This window comes from Lepidochelys kempii, chromosome 1 (genome assembly GCF_965140285.1).
Source record: "Lepidochelys kempii isolate rLepKem1 chromosome 1, rLepKem1.hap1, whole genome shotgun sequence".
NCBI classification, from domain to species: Eukaryota; Metazoa; Chordata; order Testudines; family Cheloniidae; genus Lepidochelys; species Lepidochelys kempii.
The window spans coordinates 25589879-25611351 of record NC_136380.1 but is presented as its reverse complement, the minus strand read 5'-3'; the positions used below and the strand labels follow the sequence as shown (position 1 = coordinate 25611351).

At 42.7% G+C, this 21473-nt stretch overlaps 2 protein-coding genes across 7 annotated transcripts in view; both read right to left on the bottom strand.

Annotated features, from left to right (window-relative positions):
- The window catches only part of LOC140908873 (N-acetylated-alpha-linked acidic dipeptidase 2), a 55364-nt gene extending 44007 nt beyond the window's left edge, over positions 1 to 11357 (bottom strand). For 2 of the 3 annotated variants that reach the window (XM_073336829.1, XM_073336848.1), the window contains exons 1-6: positions 11065 to 11357; positions 8957 to 9068; positions 5346 to 5532; positions 2506 to 2607; positions 1490 to 1615; positions 259 to 445 (exon numbers count right to left, since the gene is read on the bottom strand). In XM_073336829.1, the coding sequence (XP_073192930.1) occupies positions 259 to 445; positions 1490 to 1615; positions 2506 to 2607; positions 5346 to 5532; positions 8957 to 9068; positions 11065 to 11146 (796 nt within the window). In that variant the 5' untranslated portion in view covers positions 11147 to 11357. The remainder of the gene's footprint in view (positions 1 to 258; positions 446 to 1489; positions 1616 to 2505; positions 2608 to 5345; positions 5533 to 8956; positions 9069 to 11064) is intronic. The other variant, XM_073336839.2, reaches the window with a different exon arrangement.
- A 2766-nt stretch (positions 11358 to 14123) lies between these two features.
- LOC140908865 (glutamate carboxypeptidase 2) overlaps positions 14124 to 21473 on the bottom strand; it is a 55534-nt gene continuing 48184 nt past the window's right edge. For 3 of the 4 annotated variants that reach the window (XM_073336805.2, XM_078852247.1, XM_073336788.2), the window contains exons 18-19: positions 19863 to 19955; positions 14124 to 18773 (exon numbers count right to left, since the gene is read on the bottom strand). In XM_073336805.2, the coding sequence (XP_073192906.2) occupies positions 18584 to 18773; positions 19863 to 19955 (283 nt within the window). In that variant the 3' untranslated portion in view covers positions 14124 to 18583. Of the gene's footprint in view, positions 18774 to 19862; positions 19956 to 21473 lie in introns of those variants that run through there. The other variant, XM_073336814.1, reaches the window with a different exon arrangement.

Sequence of the window (21473 nt, the reverse complement as noted above, 5' to 3'; positions counted from 1 at the left end):
CTTGATTTACAAGTGCTGTAAAGCTTGGATCATACGCAGAGAGATACTGGCTGGAAACTATTTTTGCTTGGGGAAGGCCAGTTGGAATGATAGGCAGGTAGAACCTATTCCACACTAGGAAAATAAACTCTTGCTGGAAATTCTCTTAAACAGCAAGTCTTTTTGCATGGATACGAAAAACAGTTTAATTGCTAGTGACGAGACCCGTTTCGATACCAGAAGGTGTAAGATGTTTAGAGCTACAAATCTGTCCCTCACCTTTTGCTGGATAACCTGGTGTGAGAGGATCCCCTGCTCCATTCAGATTTAACACATTCCCACGCTGGACTCCCCCTCCAGGAAGGTTCCAGCCACTTGGATAAGGATCTACTCCAGGGGCGCAGTAGTCAGCAGGGTCTGAATACAGTATAATCCCTTTGGCTCCAGCTAATATGGCATTTTTAACCTGCAAAATGACTTGTTTTAAGAAATGTCAAAATGTTTGTATTTGGCTAAGACATTCCCGGGCTCTGCAACACGCCACCAATTGGGAGACTCTTCAGAACGCTCACGTGGCAGAGCTGAAATCAATGACCCAAGGGAAGCATACGTCGAAGTGCAGCATGATCTCAAACAATAGGCATAAGACTGAATAAGAAGAACCAGGTGTTGTTCCCAGCATAACCAGTTTGCTGTATGACCTTAGACAAGTCATTTAACCTCTCTAACTCAGTTTCTCCAGCTGTCAAAATGGGATAATGACGCTTACCTCTTGAAAATGCTTTGAGATCTATGGCTGAAAGAGGCAGTAGTGTTTACTGGTTGTATGGGCTATTAAATTCTGGGCCGGTTTGTTTACCTGCCTTGCCCTCAGGTTCGGCCGATCGCGGCTCCCAGTGGCCGCGATTCACTGCTCCAGGCCAATGGGAGCTGCTGGAAGCGGTGGCCAGTCCTTCCCTTGGCCTGCGCTGCTTCCAGAAGCTCCCATTGGCCTGGAGCAGCGAACTGCAGCCACTGGGAGCCGCGATCGGCCGAACCTGCAGATGCGGCAGGTAAACACACCGGCCCGGCCCGCGGGGGGCTTTCCCTGCACAAACGGCGGAACAAGTTTGGGAACCACTACCCTAAACTAATCTCTTGCAAGCCCTTTCTGAGAAGTTTGCATTCATCTCAGTCAACGTTTCAGTACTCCAATACAGTCATCTCACTTTACTGTTTTGCCAGTCCCTGTTAATACACATGATAAGCATATACTGCAGGCCTGGTTTTTGGATCAGAGCTGGCTCCAGTCACTCACATGTTCTGGTTTACAGTAAAATAAGGAAAAATCTCTATTTGGAAGGAACTTCTGGCTTCTGAAGCAGGAAGTTAATGCTTAATCTGGCTCCCACTAACATCAATAACAACACTCCTTTTGACAGCAATGCAAGGAGCCTCAGACCTTTAATTTACTAATCTAATTCTGATTTGAGATAGAGAAACAAAACAAAAAAAACCCCACAACACTCACTTTGTTTCCTCTGAAGATTTTCCCATATCTGACAATGACAATCTTTCCAGTACAATTAATTCCCATCTCTCGCTCTAGCTTGAAAAAATCTTCTGTGCGGCCATAGTTCACGTACACCAGATCTGCCTATCCAGGGAAGAAAGAAGGTCAGAAACTAGAAATTATACTGTCATAACCATTTGAAAGGATCTCTTTTTAGAATCATGCAACTTTATTTATTGAACATCTGTTATATAGTACTCAATATTTGCAGTTCTACAGTTTTGATCCGGCTCCCAGTGACATTAATGGCAAAACTCTCCCAAATTATTTTTTAGAAAGGCTTGTTTCATTGATGAATTCTCTACATAATCCCATATTTAGAAGCATCCTCATTATCTGATGTTAAAAACTACAACACTAGATTGTTCTTCTGGCAAAGCATGTGCAAGCTGTTGATGGCATGAGTAAAGAAAAGAGCGCTATTCCTAACATGCTGTTGCACGATAGGTAGACTTCCTATTTTACTTATTTCTGCCCACTCACGTGATGTGACATGTGTGGTGACTGTTGTCTGGGATTATCCATCATAGAAGAATCAATCAGATTAACTTTAGAGAGTGTGATCTTTCAGAACTTGAGTGTGCTTCAGATTTATAACAAACAAGAGGGTTTACTCTTAATGAATAAAGCAGATAAAATCCAGACTACTTCCCCTGACCCCATCTCTTAGGTTTCCCCATTAGAAGGAACCATATAAGCTGTAACCTCACCCAGAAGTATCTTTCTAACTAGAAATAGCAATTTCTGATCTGAACAATTTTAGAGCATTTTTATTAAATGGGTAACTTCTAGACTTTACTCTGTCCAGTACATACTGTTGCTGTCCCTTAGGCTATAGCATAATGAAATTCAGTATTGTCACCTAACTGAGATCACTGTAAAAATATTTTAAGAAGTCAGAACAATACACCAATGGTAACTCTTTCCCAAAATATGATTTCAACCATCAGGACTCATAAGAATTGTTTTCTTACCTCTGGCACTCCTTGTGCTGAAAAAGCATTATATGGTGGCAGCACACCGGTAATGTTTTCGTATCCCTGAGGGGGCAGCTCAAAGAAAGATGTATTGAAAATCTACCAAAAGAGCCAAGAAGAAAAAACAGTTACTTTAGAAAAAGCTCTGGGTCAGATTCTTCCTCTGGGCAAGCTCAGTGAAGTCTTGGCGCAATTTTGTGCATTAAATTTAGTTATTAAGAACAGTGTGCCATTTTATATAAAAAATATTATCAGAAAAAGAAATCATGTATAACTTAAAATGAGAGAGGGATACATTGTTAGAACTTCATAACTGAACAAGAGTAGGAAGATAGACAGATAGGAAGATAGATGGATATTTTTGTGGGTGTAAGGTTTTATGAATCACTTCAGTTATTCTTCTGTTTTGATTCAGGCAGAGTGCTGAAAAGGGGTGATAATTAGAGACACCTAGTTTGTCCCTATTATTATAGAGACTTTTTGTAATTTAGTGGTTACACCCACTTAGACTATTGCTCCTTTCCTACTACTTCAGTAGCTGATCTACTCTCTGATTAGGTACAGTACCTTTTGTTACTACCCAAAATCGTCCCATATCTTTAGTGCCCATTCCACTCTTACTCACCCAGTAAGATACTACTCAATGTGAGTAAGGGTGGCAGGATAGGCTTTTACTTTGGATCCGATCATTATTATGTAAAAGAAAATCAACAAACACTTACAAATAATAACTAATATTACAAGGGGTTCTGCAAAGACGTTATTTATTTATTTGTTTGTTTATCTATGTATTTATTTAAACAAAAAAAAGTCCAGGAATTTTTCAGGATGGATTTTTTTGGGACTGGTTGTCCACTTGGCAGAACAGTGGGGTGCGCGTGTGCACACACTAAGGTCACAGCGTCAAGCACTGAAAAGTTAGGAAATACTAGATAACATGATCATGTAATTAAAGTCTGTATCATAATACATATGCATCATGGGAGTGAATTAAGGATTCTGGCATTTCCTAACTTTTCAGTGCTTGACTCTGCAACCACAATAATGTTCTTTGTGTGTGTGTGTGTGTGTGTGTGTGTAATTTCATAGCTTGGAGGGGATAGTGCTCCAGTGGGCACACACTGTCCTGCCAATTCACCCCAAACTTCACCCCTTCGGCCCCTCACCCTTCAGCCTATACCTGTCCTAGTCCTGCCTCTTGCCCACCCAAGTTCCTCATTCCAGTCCCATTCTCCTCACCTAGCCAGTCCCAGTTTCTGCTCCATAAGTTTCTCATTTCAATCCCCATTTCCATGCCAGCCACTTCTAGTCTCCTCCGTTTAGACTTTCCATCCCAGTCTCCCTACACTCACGGTCTTCCCTTCCCTTCCTTAATTATCCCAGTCTCCTTGCCAGTGCTTCTCCCACACCCTGGTTCCTTGTTAATGCTGACTTCCCCTCCACCTCACTTGTGGCCAGTCCCAATCTTCCTCATCACCAGCTCCTCATCTCAGTCACCCCCCACCTTAGCTCTCAGTTCCAGTTTTCTCCACCCCACAGGCTCCTTTTCCCAATCTCCTCTCCCTGTCTCTGCCCTCGTCTGGCTCCTGTCCACTCTGCATTCCATTCAAGTGGCTTTCCTTTTTCCCTGTTGGGATGTTAGCAGAGGGAGCCCAGTGAGCACAGAGGAGACAGCTGCCCTACTCTCAGTCCTGGTGCCCAGCTTGCAGCAGCCCAGAGTCCTGGAAACTCCTGCTCAGCCCTAGGCTGGAGTATGCTCAATACGTACAGAATCTTCTGGGAATTTAGCTGTGAAGCTCTACCAAGTAGCTACTGATCATGTGCAAACCCCAATTCTTCAGAGGTTTATAACTTGACCAAATTTGGATAGATTTTTCAGAGGGAGAACAAAAGGTACATCCCTGTCACAAAGGCAACCTCCCTGCCAAATTCCAAGTCTCTGCTCCAAAGCACGAGGACTACAGAGCTTCTTAGATAAAAGGTCATCAGAATTTAACGTGGGCAAAACAATATATTTTCCCCTAACCTCATTCTCAGAAACAGCTGTACTTGTTTGGCTGAAATTAAAAAAATAAAAAAATAAAATTCAGCGTGAGGCAGACATGCGGCATGGCAAATTTCAGATGGTTACAGTTTGGTAATGGTGTAAGTTACTGAAAAGAGGATCCTAGAATGGGAAGTGTTGGGCAACCTAAATAATGGCAGTGCTATCTGCCCCTCCTATAACAAATAAATTGGATAAACTAAGTTTTCACTTCATTTGCATGGTTACTCGATATTCCATATTCTTTCCAAAATCTTAATTCTAGATGACTCATGTAGCCCCTGCATTGTATTATTGCATTCTGCAGAGAAGGTAGGCATGTAATGCATTCATGCATCATTACGTCTACTTCAGTGCACTAGGCACTTTGAGGAAGGAAGCCAGAAGGAAAAAACCCCCAAACATACGGAGTTGTCAAAACTGTACCTGAAAAGCAGTGAAATATTGGTATTCGATCTTGGGGTGGGGATGGCTTCGCCATACACAAAACCTGCCTTGTGCTTGGTTTGCTGCACAGCAAAACAAGGAGGGCGCAATAAGGCAGTGGATTCCTTTTTTGTGTTTGCAAGATGTAAGCAATCCCCACTGATCTGTCCTGGCAGAAACCATTTCTAAACATTAGTCCAAGAGATTGGGTGACATAATCCAGCAGCACTGGATTTCCCTTTCTAATAAAGAGGCTTTTCATCAGATTATAAAACACAATGAAGATGCACAGGTGTGAGTGGGGGCAGAACCTGACCCCATTTCTTGAAAGAGCTATTCTACATACAGTTGACTAAAATAAGATCACCTCATTCCCTTGATCATCAATAATTGAGACATAGTTGGGCTGAGTTTCATTCGGGTAGGAAAGGAGGACATCATAATGAACCAGCTCTGCTGAATCCAATCCAAATTCCTTCCACTGGGCTTGAATTTGTTTAGCAAGGTGAAGGTTCTGTTCTGTTCCTGCCAGGTGAGGAAACTTTGTAAACGAACTAAAATAAAACAGAGTCATGGGTAAGCAGAGAGTTCAGAAAAGCATTTGACAGAGGAGTCCAAGTAGGCTAATCTTCATAACACATGCAAGAAGTAAGTTGTTATGGTTAAATCCCTTAGATGAAACGGTGAGCGGTACAACATAGTTACCAGAGCCTGGGGCAGGATAATGTGCAAAGAGATCTTTCCTGCTGTGCTAAGACAAATCAGCTCAGCTTTTCACTCTGAGTAACAGGGGTTAGAGCACTCTCCTGAGAAGAGGGAGACCGCCTGCTCAAATCCTTTCTCCCCGTTTGACAGAGAGGGGGGAATTGAACCTGGGTCTCCCATATCCCAGGTGAGTGTTCTAATCACTGGGAGAAAAGATATAAAGTGGGTCACACCTCCACCTGCCAGATTTTCAATGGGGTTCCATTTGGGAGGCAGCCACTAATCACACCAACCAGATTGGGCTCTGCATGAAAATTAGGTGGACGAATGCATGTGTTCCCCCATTTGTGACTTGCTCTAAGGCTTAGGTGGGAGACAGTTGGCTGAACGCCTAGAGGGAGGCAGCAGCATGCATACCTAGAGGCAGAAACTTAGGTGCAAAGTGAATTTAGATGCCTACAGGTTTAGGTAGCAGTTTTGTGGATCATTGTGGAGACAAAACTGGGATTTAGGCACCTGAATCCAACATATAGGTGCCTAAATCTGGGGTTTAGGTGCCTAAATACCTTTATGGATCTGGGGTTATAATTCCCAAACAAAAAACACATTACATTAAGTTACATATAAATAATTTAGGGTTATCCTCCCAGTTAGGAGAATGTGAAGTAAATAGGGTAGAGACTAAATAATAATAATTTTGCTTTTGGCCTTGCTTTTAATTTGAAGAGGCTAAATAAGCAAGTAAGAGAATATAAGTGAAAGCCCAAGACTGTACCCCTCCTCCCCACGCACCGAGCTGGTAGCCTTGAAGATAAGGGGCTAATCAAGCAAGAGGTTGCAATGGTTACCAAGTAGCTGGAGGGGAGGGTGTAAGGAGGAAATGCAGAGTCTGCAAGAGAGTAACCATGACCAAAAGAAACACCGCTCCTTACCTCTCCTATCAAGTACAAAAGAGGTGGTCCTATCGACCCCAGACTCAGGACCCCCAGAACGGAACATGACCATATATTGGAAGGGGTGATACCAGGGGAGTGTCACTACAAGTATAATTAAGTTTGCCAAGAAGAGTGGGGGAGAAGAGGGAGCTCCACCGGCGTGCGAAGCAAAGGATTAGGAGAAGAAGGGGGTTCTATCAGCGTAGAGCACTGTAGTTGGGGAAGGGAAAAAGGAAAACTCTACCGGCATATAAAGATAGTCCAGCTGGTGTGAAGGGTTTCAGAATATGCTTGTTTATTTAGCCCCAATAAACCCACTGAATTACCTGCAAACTGGACTCTGAACTGTTATTTTCCGGCAAACTGTGTTTGGGAACTGAGAGGGAGGAGGGAGCTGGACCCCTGCCAACACTTCCCCCCCACCCATAAAGCCAGAAACTTCAAAGTTAAATTTAAATGTAAAAGAAATCCACATGTTAAGGTATAGAAATGCACATAAACAGCCTTAACTTTGCCCCCTAATGGCTCCATTCAATAACCATACAATTTTGGTTGTTGCATATTAACGCTTTTGGTCCCATATTAAAGTGATTTTTAAAGATACATTAGGGTTCACTTCATATGTTTTTTCTTGTGGTCTCACTCTCCTCCTTAGAGCAGTGATCAAATGGGTGCACAGTTAAGGTTATGTGATGTGGGAGGTATTACTTGTACCTCTGCATTTCCTGATTTTCTGATGTTGAAGTTTTGCTTCTCCTACCCTGTGAGAATAGATTGAATAGCTTGAGGGAACGAGAGTGTGATGTGGAAGCCTTAATTTTGTATTTCTTTTACAACACCTTTAACATAGTCTTTGGATAGTGAATTAATGTAAAAATTTCTGCAGTTCCTGCTTTAAAGTGTACAGAAGGTGTTCTGGCATTATGAAAACAAGCAGACTAGATATGGATAATTCCCTGTGGCCCAGAGACTTCAGCATAATTACTGAGAAATTTCACACTGTTTTCAGTGTGTACATTTCCTAGACTTTTGTATGCTCTCTCTCTCTCTCTCTCTCTCTCTCAACTCTCTAATTTACTGTGAGCAACAAAAAACAAGACAGGGTCTATGTAGTTTTTGCTCTCTAATTCATGTTAGAAGTGAAAGCACTTAGGTTTAAAATAAATAAAATAAAATAGAAATCAAATTAGTCATGAGTTGTACGGTGTCCTAGAGGCATCCTCACACTGTCAAATGCTGAATATCAACATATGTTACTAACCAACGTTGATTTATATTGGCTTTTGGGGATATTTTTGATTACATTATCCAAAAGTAAACGTGTGCAAGAGTCATTGTTTTCATTTCCAGTGACATACATGACAGAAGTAAAGGCTACTGATGTGTCTTTTGCTCTTCATACATAGGGTTACCGTACGTCCGTATTTTCCCAGACATGTCCAGCTTTTTGGTTCTTAAATCGCCATACGTGAGGAATTTTTAAATATCTAAAAATGTAACATTAATATATTTCTACAAGATAAATTGCTTTCTACTTTACCCCAGCTAATTGAGTCACTAGGTGCTGAGATACAGAGATTAATGAATCACTAGCTATATTATTTATCATGTAATAGCTGTCCATCTGCAACACATAAAACATTTTCCTTTTCTAAGGTATCTGTTCGAGACTAAAGCAAAGTTCTTTATTGAGCTTAGGACTTAAATAATGTAAGATGCAGGGGGGAAATGTTAAACTAGCTGGAGTTCAGATAATGGAAAGGCTTTTGTATAAAAAAAACAGAGAACTTACAGAACTGCATAGATAACCTTAATAAAAGCAACATAACTAACAGCATGAATTTTTCAATGAGAAAATCATATTGTTCAAACCATAGATTTTTCAATTGTCTGCATGTAGATAAGTTTTGTCTGCACAGTCTTGCAACACTATGTATTCCTTTAACATCTACATTTTTATAGCAAGTATACAAAAAAAACTTGTGTAAATAGAAATATTATATATATATATATATATATATATATATATATATATATATATATATATATATATATATATATATCACATCCTCTACTTTTCAAGCTTTATCAGTCTATTTGGAGAAAAGGACACTTTGGAGTACAATAATTTCTAAAAATTATTATTGGAAAAAACCATTAAAATGAGAGCATATGTTTTATTTCTTTTCTCAACATTGTGCACAAACCAAGTAATCCCAAAACATAAAAGATATCATAACAGCACAGCCAACAAATGCTCTGCCATGGGGCTAATGTTACAACTTATGGCTTTTGTGGCTGATATAATTATTTGAAAACCAAAAAGGATAAAGCTTACCCAAGAAACTGCTTGATGTTTTCTGCTTTCATTTCAGCCACAAGTTTCTGTCTCACATTTTGATAGGCATCTGCTGAGCTAGTTGTTTTTTTAGTAGGTTTCATTAACCAGCCTGAAAAATATCATTAAAGTCTGATACTTACCAAGCCCTACAATGCTCAAGTATTTGTGAACATGCTTAACTTTAAACACAAGTAATCCCATTAAAGTCAATGGAACTATTCACATGCTGACATTTTAGCAGATCCCTAAGTGTTTGCTGGACCGTGGCCTAAAATATAAAAGGAATTACAAAGTAAAATGTTTATTGTTACTGGATCATGATGAAGTGACAGGTCACTCCTGTATTTATATGAGCACACATGATAAATATAGAATATCGTTTAACCAGATTCTTCTGTCAGCAGTTTTAGACCTGTAACTTGAATGGAGTACTACCAGTTCACAATGAGAGGAGAATCGGACCCATCATATTCACAGTGAACCTTTGCTGAACAGTGAGAGGGACTGACCCCTTCCTGAATGAATTTGCTCAGGTATTTAACTTAAAGCATGTGCATGAGCATTTTCAGGACCAAAGCCCAGGATTCCATGACCTCCCGCCAGCTCCATAATAGTTATTTGGTGTTCAGGGGAGGAGGGGGAAAGTTAAAAGTATTTTCAAATACTGCATTGTCAAATCCTGTCATTCATTGCAAATGTTTGTGGTGTTGCTCCTCTGTAGCAGAAAACCCACATAAACATGGAAAATGACTTCAATGAAACTGACAATCCACAACAGTGATGTCAAGTGCACAATGGAAAACTGAAAGAGACTCTTTGTCGCTAGGATCTTTCAGTAATAGTCATCTTAAGTGTGTTCTGTAAAAAAGTTTCTTTTGAAAAAGGGCAGAAGTATTGGGTTGGTTTGTTTGTTTGAGATTGACCAGATCCTTTTAATGTTTAGCCTGATCAGTTTTAAGCATTTCATGCCCTATATTGCAAGTGACTGTACAGTCAGACCTCTGTGCCCATGCAAAGACCCACTGGAGTAAATGGGGATCCCATAGGAGTGCAGCAACCCACCTGTGAGTTGTCAGTTGACAGTCCCTTATTTCAAAACCCAAAGGTTCAGAGTTACTCAGACCTTAAACTCTATGATGGCAGCAAATGGAAGCCGCATCCCCACCTTTTACAATAAAACAAGGAGGAAAAGCACAACCCTCTGTAATTTCCAAACTGTATTTCTTGAATCAGATAATCAGACTCCTTGTTAAGAAGCTACCAGTTCACTCCGCCAATTTAGCAGTAAACATGGACACACACACACACATAAACCCTCACCCCAGTCATGCAGGTGGCTGGGAATGGAAGGAAAGGACAGCCTTTTTTTGAAACCCTCTAAAGAAGGTGAATATTTTGGAAGTCGCTGACAAGCAGTAAAATCCCTCTGGGTGCTATTCTTAACCTTCACACATACACAGGGTAGGTTTCAGACAGTGTGTATGGTAACACCCATTGTTTCATGTTCTCTGTGTATATAAAATCTCCCCACTGTATTTTTCACTGCATGCATCTGATAAAGTGAGCTGTAGCTCACGAAGGTTTATGCTCAAATAATTGGTTAGTCTCTACGGTGCCAGAAGTACTCCTTTTCTCTTTACACAGGGTAGGGAAGTTTAAAGTGCAGATCTGGTAAATGTTTGGGAGATGGAAATAATAAAGGGGACTGTATGGTGGAGGATGGTGTGTGGAAGTGGTGGTATGTCTATAGAATAGTACCCGGGGAGTTGGGTGTGGAGGGCTGAGTGCCTAGGAGGTTATGTGCCTGTGGGGGAAAAGCGGTTGCATATATTTGAAGAGGGAGAGGAGAAGGAGACTATGTACTGGGGTGGGGAAGGAGCAGTGGGAGGGATGGGGGGGGGGGTGTGGTGTATGGGGAGGAGATGAGGGGGGGAGTGTGTGGGGGAGGAGGAGATGGGGGAATGTGTGTGTGTTATGGGGAGGAGATGAGGGGCGTGTGTGTGACGCTGCGAGTGTGTGTGTGAACAGTCTGTAAATCCCCGGTTCAATCCCTGGCTGAGCTCTGGGGCCCCAGCTGGTCTCCGCGCGGGGCGCTCCATACTCACCTCCCAGGAAGCCCAGCAGGAAGAGGGCCAGCAGCAGGGCGCAGCCCAGCCCCGTGCGCAGGGCGCCCTGCCTCCCGCCCATGGCTCCAGCCCCCAGGCACAGCGCGGGGCCAGGGCCCCTCTCCGCCCGCGCCGGGTCTCCCTGCTCCCCGCGCGTGGCGCCCTGGCCGAGCGGAGCGCGAGCCCATGTGTGATGTGTCACGCTGGGAGCCGCGGCCCGCTGGGCCCGTCCCCTTTGGCAGGGAGCGGAGCTGCCAAGCGAGGCCGAGCGGCAGGGCAGCTGCTCCACCAAGGGAGGCGCTAGGAGGAAAATCTTGTGCTTGCGTTGCGGGCTGTTTCTGTTATAAGGCTTAGCAGCAGCGTCTTTTATCCGAGACCCTCAATCTGCTCCCCACCAGCGGGGACGTCATCACCCCCATTTTACAGGTGGGGAAACTGAGGCACAGCGAGATTTAAATGATGCCCAAGGTTAGGCTGTTGTCAGTGGCAGCAGCAGGGATGCAACCTGGATCCCCTAAATCTGTGCCCCTGGTCCCTTGTAAGACTTTGAGGCAAATTTTATCCCTGTAAGGACATTTTAAGATAAAACAAGTGTTTTTCTTTTACACCCACAGACCAGAAAATAGTAGCAAGAAAATATCTATATCTAAAATGGACCCAGAGCAACACAAAGGAGAGCAGTTGTTCTGAAGGACAATTTGTGACAATTCTCTCCCCTGCTTTTATTTAAAAGTTACTCTTTCTATATTCATTTCCCATTTGTTATGGTAGAATGGGCTACAGTAGGAGATTAGGCTGATGCGTTGGAAGGGAAGAAAAGGCTGGAGAAGCACAAAGGGCTGTTGCTGATTCTTTATTGTTATTTATTGTCAAGTTGATAACAGGCTCCCTGATGAATAGTTGGACCAGCTCTAAATACAACTGACTTCCACTGTCTCTGGGATTATTTACAAAACTCATCCAATTAAGCTGACCCTGAAACCCAAAGTTGCAAAATTGTTGCCCATAATCAGCAGCTTTGTATAGCTTATGTGATTGGTTCCAAAGGCTCTTACAGGCAAATCTTGCAGTTCTTACTTAGCCAAATCTCCCATGGAACTTCTTCCCATGGATTTGTACTGCTAAGTACAGCATGCTGTGAGACAGGCCCACGTGTAAGGGGACTATTGCCCCCTTACTAACATTCAGTGGGGGTGTTTTAGTTGGCTAGCTCCCAGTACTAAAAAGGGGGAAGGGTCGATGGGCAATCAGGACCCTGAGACTGACAGCCCCCAGGAACAATGGGGAGAGGCCAATGCCCCAGGTCAGCCTGAATGACAGGGTGGGCAGGCTAATCAGGGAGTCAGGAGGCCAGGGAGATCCCATCCGCCCTGTGAGCTGGAATTGCCTGGGTCAGACAGAGTGGGGCCGAGCTAAGGAGAGAGCAGGGGCCCAAGCTGAGCTGGGGAGCAGAGCTGTGCCAGATCCAGAGGGACCAGAAAAGCATCCCAGAGAGAGCAGACCCTGTCCTGGGAGCAGAGCTGCAGCCCCAAAGCCAGAGGCACAGCCTAGAGAGAGCAGACTTGCCCTGGGAGGAGAGCTGCAGCAACCAGAGCCAGAGGGACCAGAGAAGCAGCCCAGGGAGCTGGACGCAGAGCAGCAGAGACAGAGTGGTGGAGCTGGGGCTGGAGCAGTCTGGAGCTGGGTGCGGTGAGCAGCTGGGGAGAGCAAGGGGGACCCTGGGCAGCAGGCCCAGCACAGGGAGACGCCTCAGCCAAGAGGTTTTGCAGGCCAGGCTTGGATCGTAACCCCGACAAGGCAGGGGCGACACTGGGAAGAAGGGTCCTACCACTTAGAGCCTGAGAGCGTGTGGCCACACCAGAGCAAGTGTCCAACCCACAGCATCCCTGCAGCACAGCCAGGGCCTGAGAAGAAGGCCTGGGACGCACAAGGAACAGACTGTGAACTGCCCTGACATTCCAGAGACACTGTTTGTGATGTTCCCTGCCACAGAGCGGGCTGATGTGTTTCCTTTAACCTTTCCCATTATTCCTTATTCTTTTTAAAATTAATTGTTGATTAAATAACTTGCATTTGCTTTAACTTGTATATAATGGTCAGTGGGTCAGAGAAGTGCCCAGTGCAGAGAGAGTACCCCGGAGTGGGGACACCCTAGCCCCTGTCCTAGGTGACCACAGCAGGGTTGGGGGTTGAGCCCCCCAGGAATCCTGGGCCCAGGCTTGTTGGGGTTACGAGGACTCTCCAGACAGGAGAGTGGAAGGGGAGTCCTCAAGGGAAGGGAGGCCACTGGGTAAAGGAAGTGGGAGTGAGGACTCAGATCCTTTCACTAGCCCACTTCACTGGGGTAGTGCAGAAGCCAGGAAAGTTCCCCCACTTACACAAGGATTCAGACATCTTATCTAAGATAAGTGGAAAGTTGCTAGTCAATTGCACATTTTCTTTTTAAAGCCTATTAGGACCCTGATCCTGAAGGTGGACTCTTACTTCCGTGCAGAGCCTCACTGAAGTCAAGGGGCACAAAGACCTATCCACACTGGATCCAATTATAAGATCAGATTATAGGTTAAGGTTGAAGGTGTGAAAGCTTCCTGGGGACCCCTGGACATGACCTCAGCTCTCGTTTCACCACCACACAGAAAGGATGAGCCCAGCAAGGAATGCTAAAAGAAATGACTGTGCTCTGCATAAAACTCCTTCCTCAAATACAGGCAGCTGAGCTGAAGCCATTCAAAAACAGGTGGAAGATCTGGTTAATGTTTAGATCACTTCCTAGGAACTTGGCAGTGGCTTTTCAGAACAGACACTGATAACACAATTATATCACTTGGGGATTCTGCTCTCACTCACATCTATGGCTTTAGCACCTTAGTCAGATTGTGCCTGTTTTCTTGGACAAGTGAGAAGCATGTCCAGTTTTGTGATTACTATTATTGTTTTTAACTACTTGATGACAGCTTGCAAAGCTCTCACTAGAATTCAGAACAGAGAAACCTTCCACTCCAGTAGCTCATTTGAGATGCCAGATGGAATTCCACCTACAGAAACGACAGCTGGGAACACATGGTGTATTATTAGCGTTTATTTAGCACCGCAGGTGCATGTGTGGCATTTAACAGACAGCAAACTGACAGATTTCTGCTTTTAGGCATTAACAGATGAAGTTAGACATAATACTGCATGTGATGATGAACAGGGGAGTGGGAGAGGAGGATGAGAATGAGACGAGCACCAGTTAGAAAGTATGATGTGATTTTATTGCTATGTATGGGTCCATTCAGTGTCACAACCAGTACTAGGGGTCAACAGTGGGGACTAAACCTAGGACCTTCAAGTGTAAAAGTAGTTCTGTCACTTCAGCTACAGCCTTAATTCCTCTAGCTGAGAGCTATAGTAGACTCTTATCTGTGGACCAGCCACTAGAAGGCCACATGCACTTTAGCCATTTATTAGTGTAATATGTTAAAATATTGTCCTGTGTCTAGAATAAAAGGGTGGGGTGGAGGTCTGTATAAGGAGAGTCACACACCAAGCACGTATCTTTCTTCTTCCCAGTGGATCACTCTAGAACATCTTCATGTACACACACACACACAAATTGTCTATGAATGCCACTGAGGAACCTTGTGTTGAAACATTAAGTCGTTATCCCACATAGCTGCCTCGTGGGAAAACAACAGAGTCAACATATACAGGCCTCAGGAAAACCCATTCTCCCAGGGACAAAGAGAAATTTTAGCTTGGTGAGAGGGGCTGGAGATGCTTCTATTTCTCTGGAAGGGAGGAGGGAGAACAGCCAACAAAAAACCATCATTTCTTTAACCAGACAGGAGCAGAGCAGTTGGAGCTGCAACATTTTTTCCCCAAGGCGGGGGGACTAGGTCGAGCTTTCCCTGCTCCTAAACTGGGGAGAAGGTGCTCCTCCCTTGTTCTGTCTCTCCCTATCACACGGCTCCTCTCTCTCAGTCCGTCTCTTTCTCATTCTTTCCCCTCGTTTCTCTCCCTCTCGTATTTTCTCCCCTACAAATATGCTGCTCCCTTCTCAGAAACAGAGTTTCTCTTCTGCTGTATGTTGGAGGCCTGTGTCATTTTATTGATCTCATGCATGGTTGTGTTCCCTGTCTGCTTTAAGACGGTGTATATGCAAGATGGATAGTCTTCTGGGGAGACAGGAGTTCTTGGTAACACTTGACAGCATCCCATCTCTTGATCATATTTTGTAAATTAATATTCAGTAAACACTGTTGTTTTTCTAAGTCGCCACCACATTCTTTAATACCATTGCTCAAAACAAAGGAAGCACTGAACAATGTTAGTTAAAGTTTCCTCATAACTGGTTAAATTTATACTTGGGTTCCTTCTGCCTTTTGGCAGGTGCTTTTAAAAACACTAACTACAATTAAAATAATCTGTTGGTAACTGTGGGTGTACAAATCAATGCCTGGATTAACAAGCTTGGTGAGTTTGTCTTTGGGGATTTTGAGAAGAGCAAATGTGCAATACTCAGCCATCATAACATGTAAATTCCTTTGTGGATCCTGGCCATAGGCAACTTTTCTATTCAGAGTTTTAGAGCCCTTTTAATGATTAAGAAATTGGTTTAATTCGTGATTTAACTCAGCTGCCCATCTTTGTTAATCTGAGATGATGAATTTCTGCACTTTGACAACCAAAACTGTCACTCTGGTAAATAGAGCCTGACAATGTCTGAGAGTGAAATTCCTCAGTGCAGAAGCCCAACAAAAGGCCTTTAGGTTGTTTAAGTGAAAGGTAATTAGTACATAAGACTTGCACTGGACCCCTGTACCACAGTGAATTTCACCCTTGGGCCTACGTTCTGCAAATGGATCCACGTGGGTGCATTCCTGTGTCCACACAGATCCATTTTCAGGAAGCACCCCTTAGTAAACTGCCAGGAAAATCCATTTAGGCAGGGCTCCCCACCTGGGTAATAAATCTCCTCGTTTGGCTTTCAGTTTTTATAATCAAGGGACCATAAACGTTACCGCTAATGTAAAGAAACTCACAAATATTAACAGGCAAGTTTTGGTAAGTGTATGCTAATTATTTGCATCCCAGGCATAGCCTAACTAGATGGCGCCATTAACTGGTATAAGTCAAACATTAAGCCTTGCCACACTTTTTCTTGGTTTATAAAGGTCAAATGTTATCCTCATTCTTTCCCTTTAGACAGCAGTGCTGGAAAAGGAGGCACACTACAGAAAGTTACTCAGTGCACTCAGCACTCATTCCTCTACTTTCCCGGTTGTTCCTAAGCATACATCACCACCACAGCAGCATGTGTAAAGGAGCTGCCAAACAAAGGGTGATTAAGACAACTAAGCACAAGCTGGCTGTGAAGGGAAGAGGAGCCATGGCTCTGCCCTTGTGTCCAATAATGCCACTGCTCACACTAGTCTGGAGCTATCACTTATGGAAAGCAAGGACTGTGCTGTTGTTGTCTGGACTTTGTACAGTGATGCAAGCAAGAGGCGGTTTAGAGAAGGGGGACAGCTCTTTGTATACTCCCCCCCATATTTCCCTGGGAAACTTTGCAGGACTGGCCATAATCTGACCCTTTACTTTAAAAAAAAATTATTCAAGAACATCAGACTGATTAAGGAGTAAGTGTCATTTTCTGGTGCTAGCACGGCTGAGAGCATTATAGAGAGCTGGGGGGAAACAGAGAAAAAGAATGCTCAATAAATCAAAGCTTTAGATAAAAATCAGATGTAGAAAAATCTGAAAACCAACTGGATGATGTAATGTGCCAGACCACTTCCATTATTTTTTTTTAGCTGCAGTATCTGAGGGACTGATTTATGAGGAAAGAGGAAGAGCTAAATATGCACAGCTGGGCCAAATGATGACTATAGGGCAGTAATGGGCAACCTGCGGCCCGTCAGGGTAATCCGCTGGCGGGCCGCGAGACAGTTTGTTTACGTTGACCGTCCGCAGGCATGGCCACCCATAGCTCCCAGTGGCTGCCGTTCGCTGTCCCTGGCCAATGGGAGCTGTGGGAGGCAGCGGCCAGCACGTTTGTCACAACAAACTGTCTCGCGACCTGCCAGTGGATTACCCTGACAGGCTGCAGGTTGCCCACCACTGCTATAGGGGATAATAACCATGTAACTGAAGGATGCAAACATGAAGGAAGGAGAGGAATAGTTTATGGTGCAACAAAACGTTTGGGGAGGGTGGTGGATGTCATCATGACAGTGAGAACCACGAGAACGTGGAGGAATCTTCCAAGAAAACTGCTGGAAGCCTCATTTCTTGGGTCATTTAAAATTGGCAGGACAAAGCACAAGGAACTACACCATCGGGAAAAATCCGAGAGGCAGGGATTGGAGAGCTGACCTAACTTTGAAAGTCTTTTCTCTCTCTGATTTGAGTTGGCTTGTGTGCTCAGTGGAGCCAGCCACTGCTGATCATATGAGTAAACCACATGCCAGACTCATACATGTTTAAATTTGTACTTTGTCCCACTTTTTTCTTTCTCTACAAATTTTACAGATGGCAGGTGTACTGTACTTATAGCAAAACTTGAAAGGAGAGTCTAAGGAAAACAGTAATAGTTTGGCTCTTTCAAAGTCATCAGTGTCTCCTTTGCTTCTAATTGCTTGTGCATTAGAAATACCTTGAAAACAGACAAACAAATAGATTTAGTTAGGAATACCTTTGGCACAGATAAATAGATCTTCATCCTCAGGCGGAAAGCCTATTTGTGCGAGGCCATTTCATGGGTGACATTTATTGTTCCCATCCACCTTTTTATTAATAGTGACCGAGAGGTTTCTTGTTGTTTTTAAATGGCGTCAAGATGCTAAGAGAAAAGTAACATAGATGAGTCACCTGAGCTCTCAGCCCAGAACTCTCCATGATCACTACCTTTCCCCCATGCCATCTGTGACACCATTTTAAGGAGATATTCCCATCTCATTGTGTGACTCCTTGTGCAATAGGGGAGTTGTAAGGGCATCACCTAGAGTATATTTATGCAACCCTGTAGAAAATACTAGAAAGTTAACTAATATGTTAGAAAGTGTTGGAAATAAGGATGACTGTTCTGTTTTACTGATAAAAGTAGTACAAGATAATCATCAGAACAATCAGGCTAATATATTAGATTAATTACATTGCACAACTGTGAAACTACAAAAATTGTGATTTCTGCAATTTAGCATGTTAAGTGGAAAGGAAACCAGGGTTTTTTTCTGTGCGCGTGGGGGGGGGTGTTATTTTTAAATATGAGGTGGCTATTTGAAATGAACGTCTTTTAATTTAGTATCTCACTTGAACAATGATCTCAACTCCACTCTCTCCTAATAGAGTTTCAGAGGGATCATACCTTAATGTTGTTAAATGTAATGGAAGTGAGGGAGGGAGACTGACAGGACTGGACTGTTTGCAAAGAACAAGGTTTTTAAATAATCCTCCTCCTGTCTGTAAATGCTCTGTTTTTGAGGGCTCCACAGCTGTCAACTACAGTCTTTCCCTTCTGAGTATGTTGCTTATATGTTTACGCGAGGTCCTTCAGCGTCCCTGCTGCAGCCTGCACAGTGAAGGCTGCAATGGAGATCTGCCTCTTTACTTCTTCCCAGGCTTTGCGCTGATCTGCTTTGTTTCCAATATCAAACATGGCATCGTAGATCCCTGGAAATGACTCTCCAGCATACTTGTTGTGGCTGCTTGGAGCAAAAATAATGTGTCTGTGGGGAAAGAGAAAAAAATACTGCACATTATGACAATAGAACAAATGTTTATTTTCTGAATAAATCCTCATCCAATGAATATATCAGCTGTCAAAGCGAATCCTTAGTATCAGGAATGCACATAAATAGGGTTCTTTTAGCAATGACACTATACTATATAAAGCAAAAAACCAAACAACTAAAATTCCCATTTCTCCCCAGATATCTTCTAAGCACACCTATGAACATGCTAAATTAGTCCATGTGAATGCCAGTGTCCTGGAGGAGTGGCGACATGGATTATAAACGTTTTTTTCTTTCCCAATGTTTTTGATTAAAGGAAAAAAACAACCAACCATGGTTTCTGGCCCTGAAGAGTACTTTGAGTTAGGAAGGCTGACGCTTAAAGCGTCAGTAAACTGGCCTTGACAGATATTTATTCAGGAGTTGTTAAAAGTACAACGATTGTCAATATTAATGTCTGTTTTCTCTTGCTAGGCTGCTTTTTTCAGGAAAGGTGAATGTTCTGCACTATGCTGGAGTGAGAGAAGGATACAGAAGGTTCAACTAGTCTGCCCACAAAACAAGATTCAATGGTTTGGTTAAAATGTTAGAGACCAGCAAATCTATTTTCCTACTACTGCAGTGATGGTCTTTCACTATATTTTGTACCACTATGATCAGTCTAAGGTTAACTGTTCCATGTGTTAGGGCACCCCCCCCACTTTTTTTTTTTAGGAGAATGTTAGGGCTTGATTCTACATTGCTTTGAGGTTTTGGATTGGACTTTAATGGGAACAGGATCAAATGCTCACGACCTGATCCAAAGCCCACTGAAATCAGTGAAAATACTCCTGTTAACTTTAATGGCCTTTGGATCAGGTCCTTATACAATATCACTGAATTTTATCCTAATATTCAGACTAATTTTTCCCTTTCTTTTTCTTACCCTATTATTCTTAGTTATGCCCCCTTTTCCCGTGCTAAATAATACTTTTCCATTCTTGTTCACACTCTGCAGATACCTGTAAATCATAAATGGTTGACATTTCTTAGAGTTATTAGGCAAAAAACAAGTAAAGTTTGTTTTAGATAACGTTTTCCTACCTGTAGAATGGCCTGCCAGGTAAACCAAGAGGATCAATAAAAGCCCTTTCTAAAAACATGAGCTGATCATTCGACGATCTTACAGCGATTGGGCTGAAAAGAAAGCAACAGAGGACTATCTTAGCCTCAGAGTACTTTGAACATGTGCATCCTGTATTAAAACTTTCACAGCTTCAGATTTACAATACATATCTAAACACAGCTTGTAGAATTTAATGAGTCTAACACCTGTGAAGCCAATCACAGAAGTCAACGGACCTATATCAATCTACACTGAGGATCTGGCACATAATGCGAAGGTTCTGTAAGGCTGTTCTTAGGTGCTAAGGAATGTGCTGTAAGAAGGAATGGATAATTAAATACTTTCTCCCAAGCTGCCCCTTATATCTGAAACTCTCTCCCAGTGTCATGTTCAAGACAACCACTCCCTCGCCATACAATTCTTGTTTAATACTCATTTCTTCCATGAAGCCTGTCAAAGTCAAGCAACTTCAGTAAAAATGCAGGTATTTTTATATGTAAAAAACCTCTGCATTTTTTAAAAAAGGAACTTTGCAATGTTAGAATAATTTTTGGGCTGGTCCTTGAATTGTGTTGCCTGAATTGTTCTGTGTGCTTGTTTAAATGTAAGTTTGTAGGAGCAGAGATTATGTGTACCTGTGTGTTTTGTACAGCGCCAAGCACTCCACTGATGCGTGACAAATAATAAATAATGTATTTACCAATGGGACTGGAAACCCGTGTACAGTGTGACATACTGCTGAGCTTTGCAGCAGAATCACTAGGGCAAAATCTCAGCTCCATTAGTGTAAATCTGGAGTAACTCCACCGTTATCAGTTCCAAATTCACACCAGTATAAACAAAAGCAGAATTTGGTCATGGCTTAAGTTCAACTAAAATTCTGTTAATGTAATTGCTCTTGAACTGAGGTATCCCATTTGATATTGTGTTGGAACATTCAACAACACATAGAAAACTATTTGCCATATGGAATGATTCATAATTATAATAATTAGCGTTCTGATCTTAAAAAAAGACACCAAGCATTTTTTTTAAAAATGCTGAAACAAAGTTTAGGTAGAGTTCATTGGTTTGTACTGATGTATTTCAGTGATTCAGAAAAAAAACAAAAACCAACCAACCAGCTAAATAAAAACAATCCAGCCATTTACAAAGGGTGAATCTTAAAGTGTAAGCCTTATAACTGATAACTAACAGAAATTCATGTTCCTAGGGTTAGGGAGAGGTGCTACAAAAATCAAAATAAGAAAGAAAAGAGAGAACTAAGAAAGCCGCAACATTTTTATGTGCAAATGGGATGTAAAAGAAACAGCTGACCAATTACACCCAGCTTTAATATTGGGCCCAGATCCTCAGCGGGCATACATCAGCATGCTGCGTTGAAATCAGCAGCCTTTTAGAGTTAGTATCTTGCATCTTTAGCCCTGTGAGCAGTCCTGGTACTAAAGAGATGATAATCACACAAATTCGTATAAATAAGTCAAATGCTGTAATTTATTTAAATTCAGAACAGCCACCATTAAAAGGCCAACAACTATCTATTCTGGATCTGCTTCTCATTTGCAGTAAGGCCCCGTTTCACCACTCTG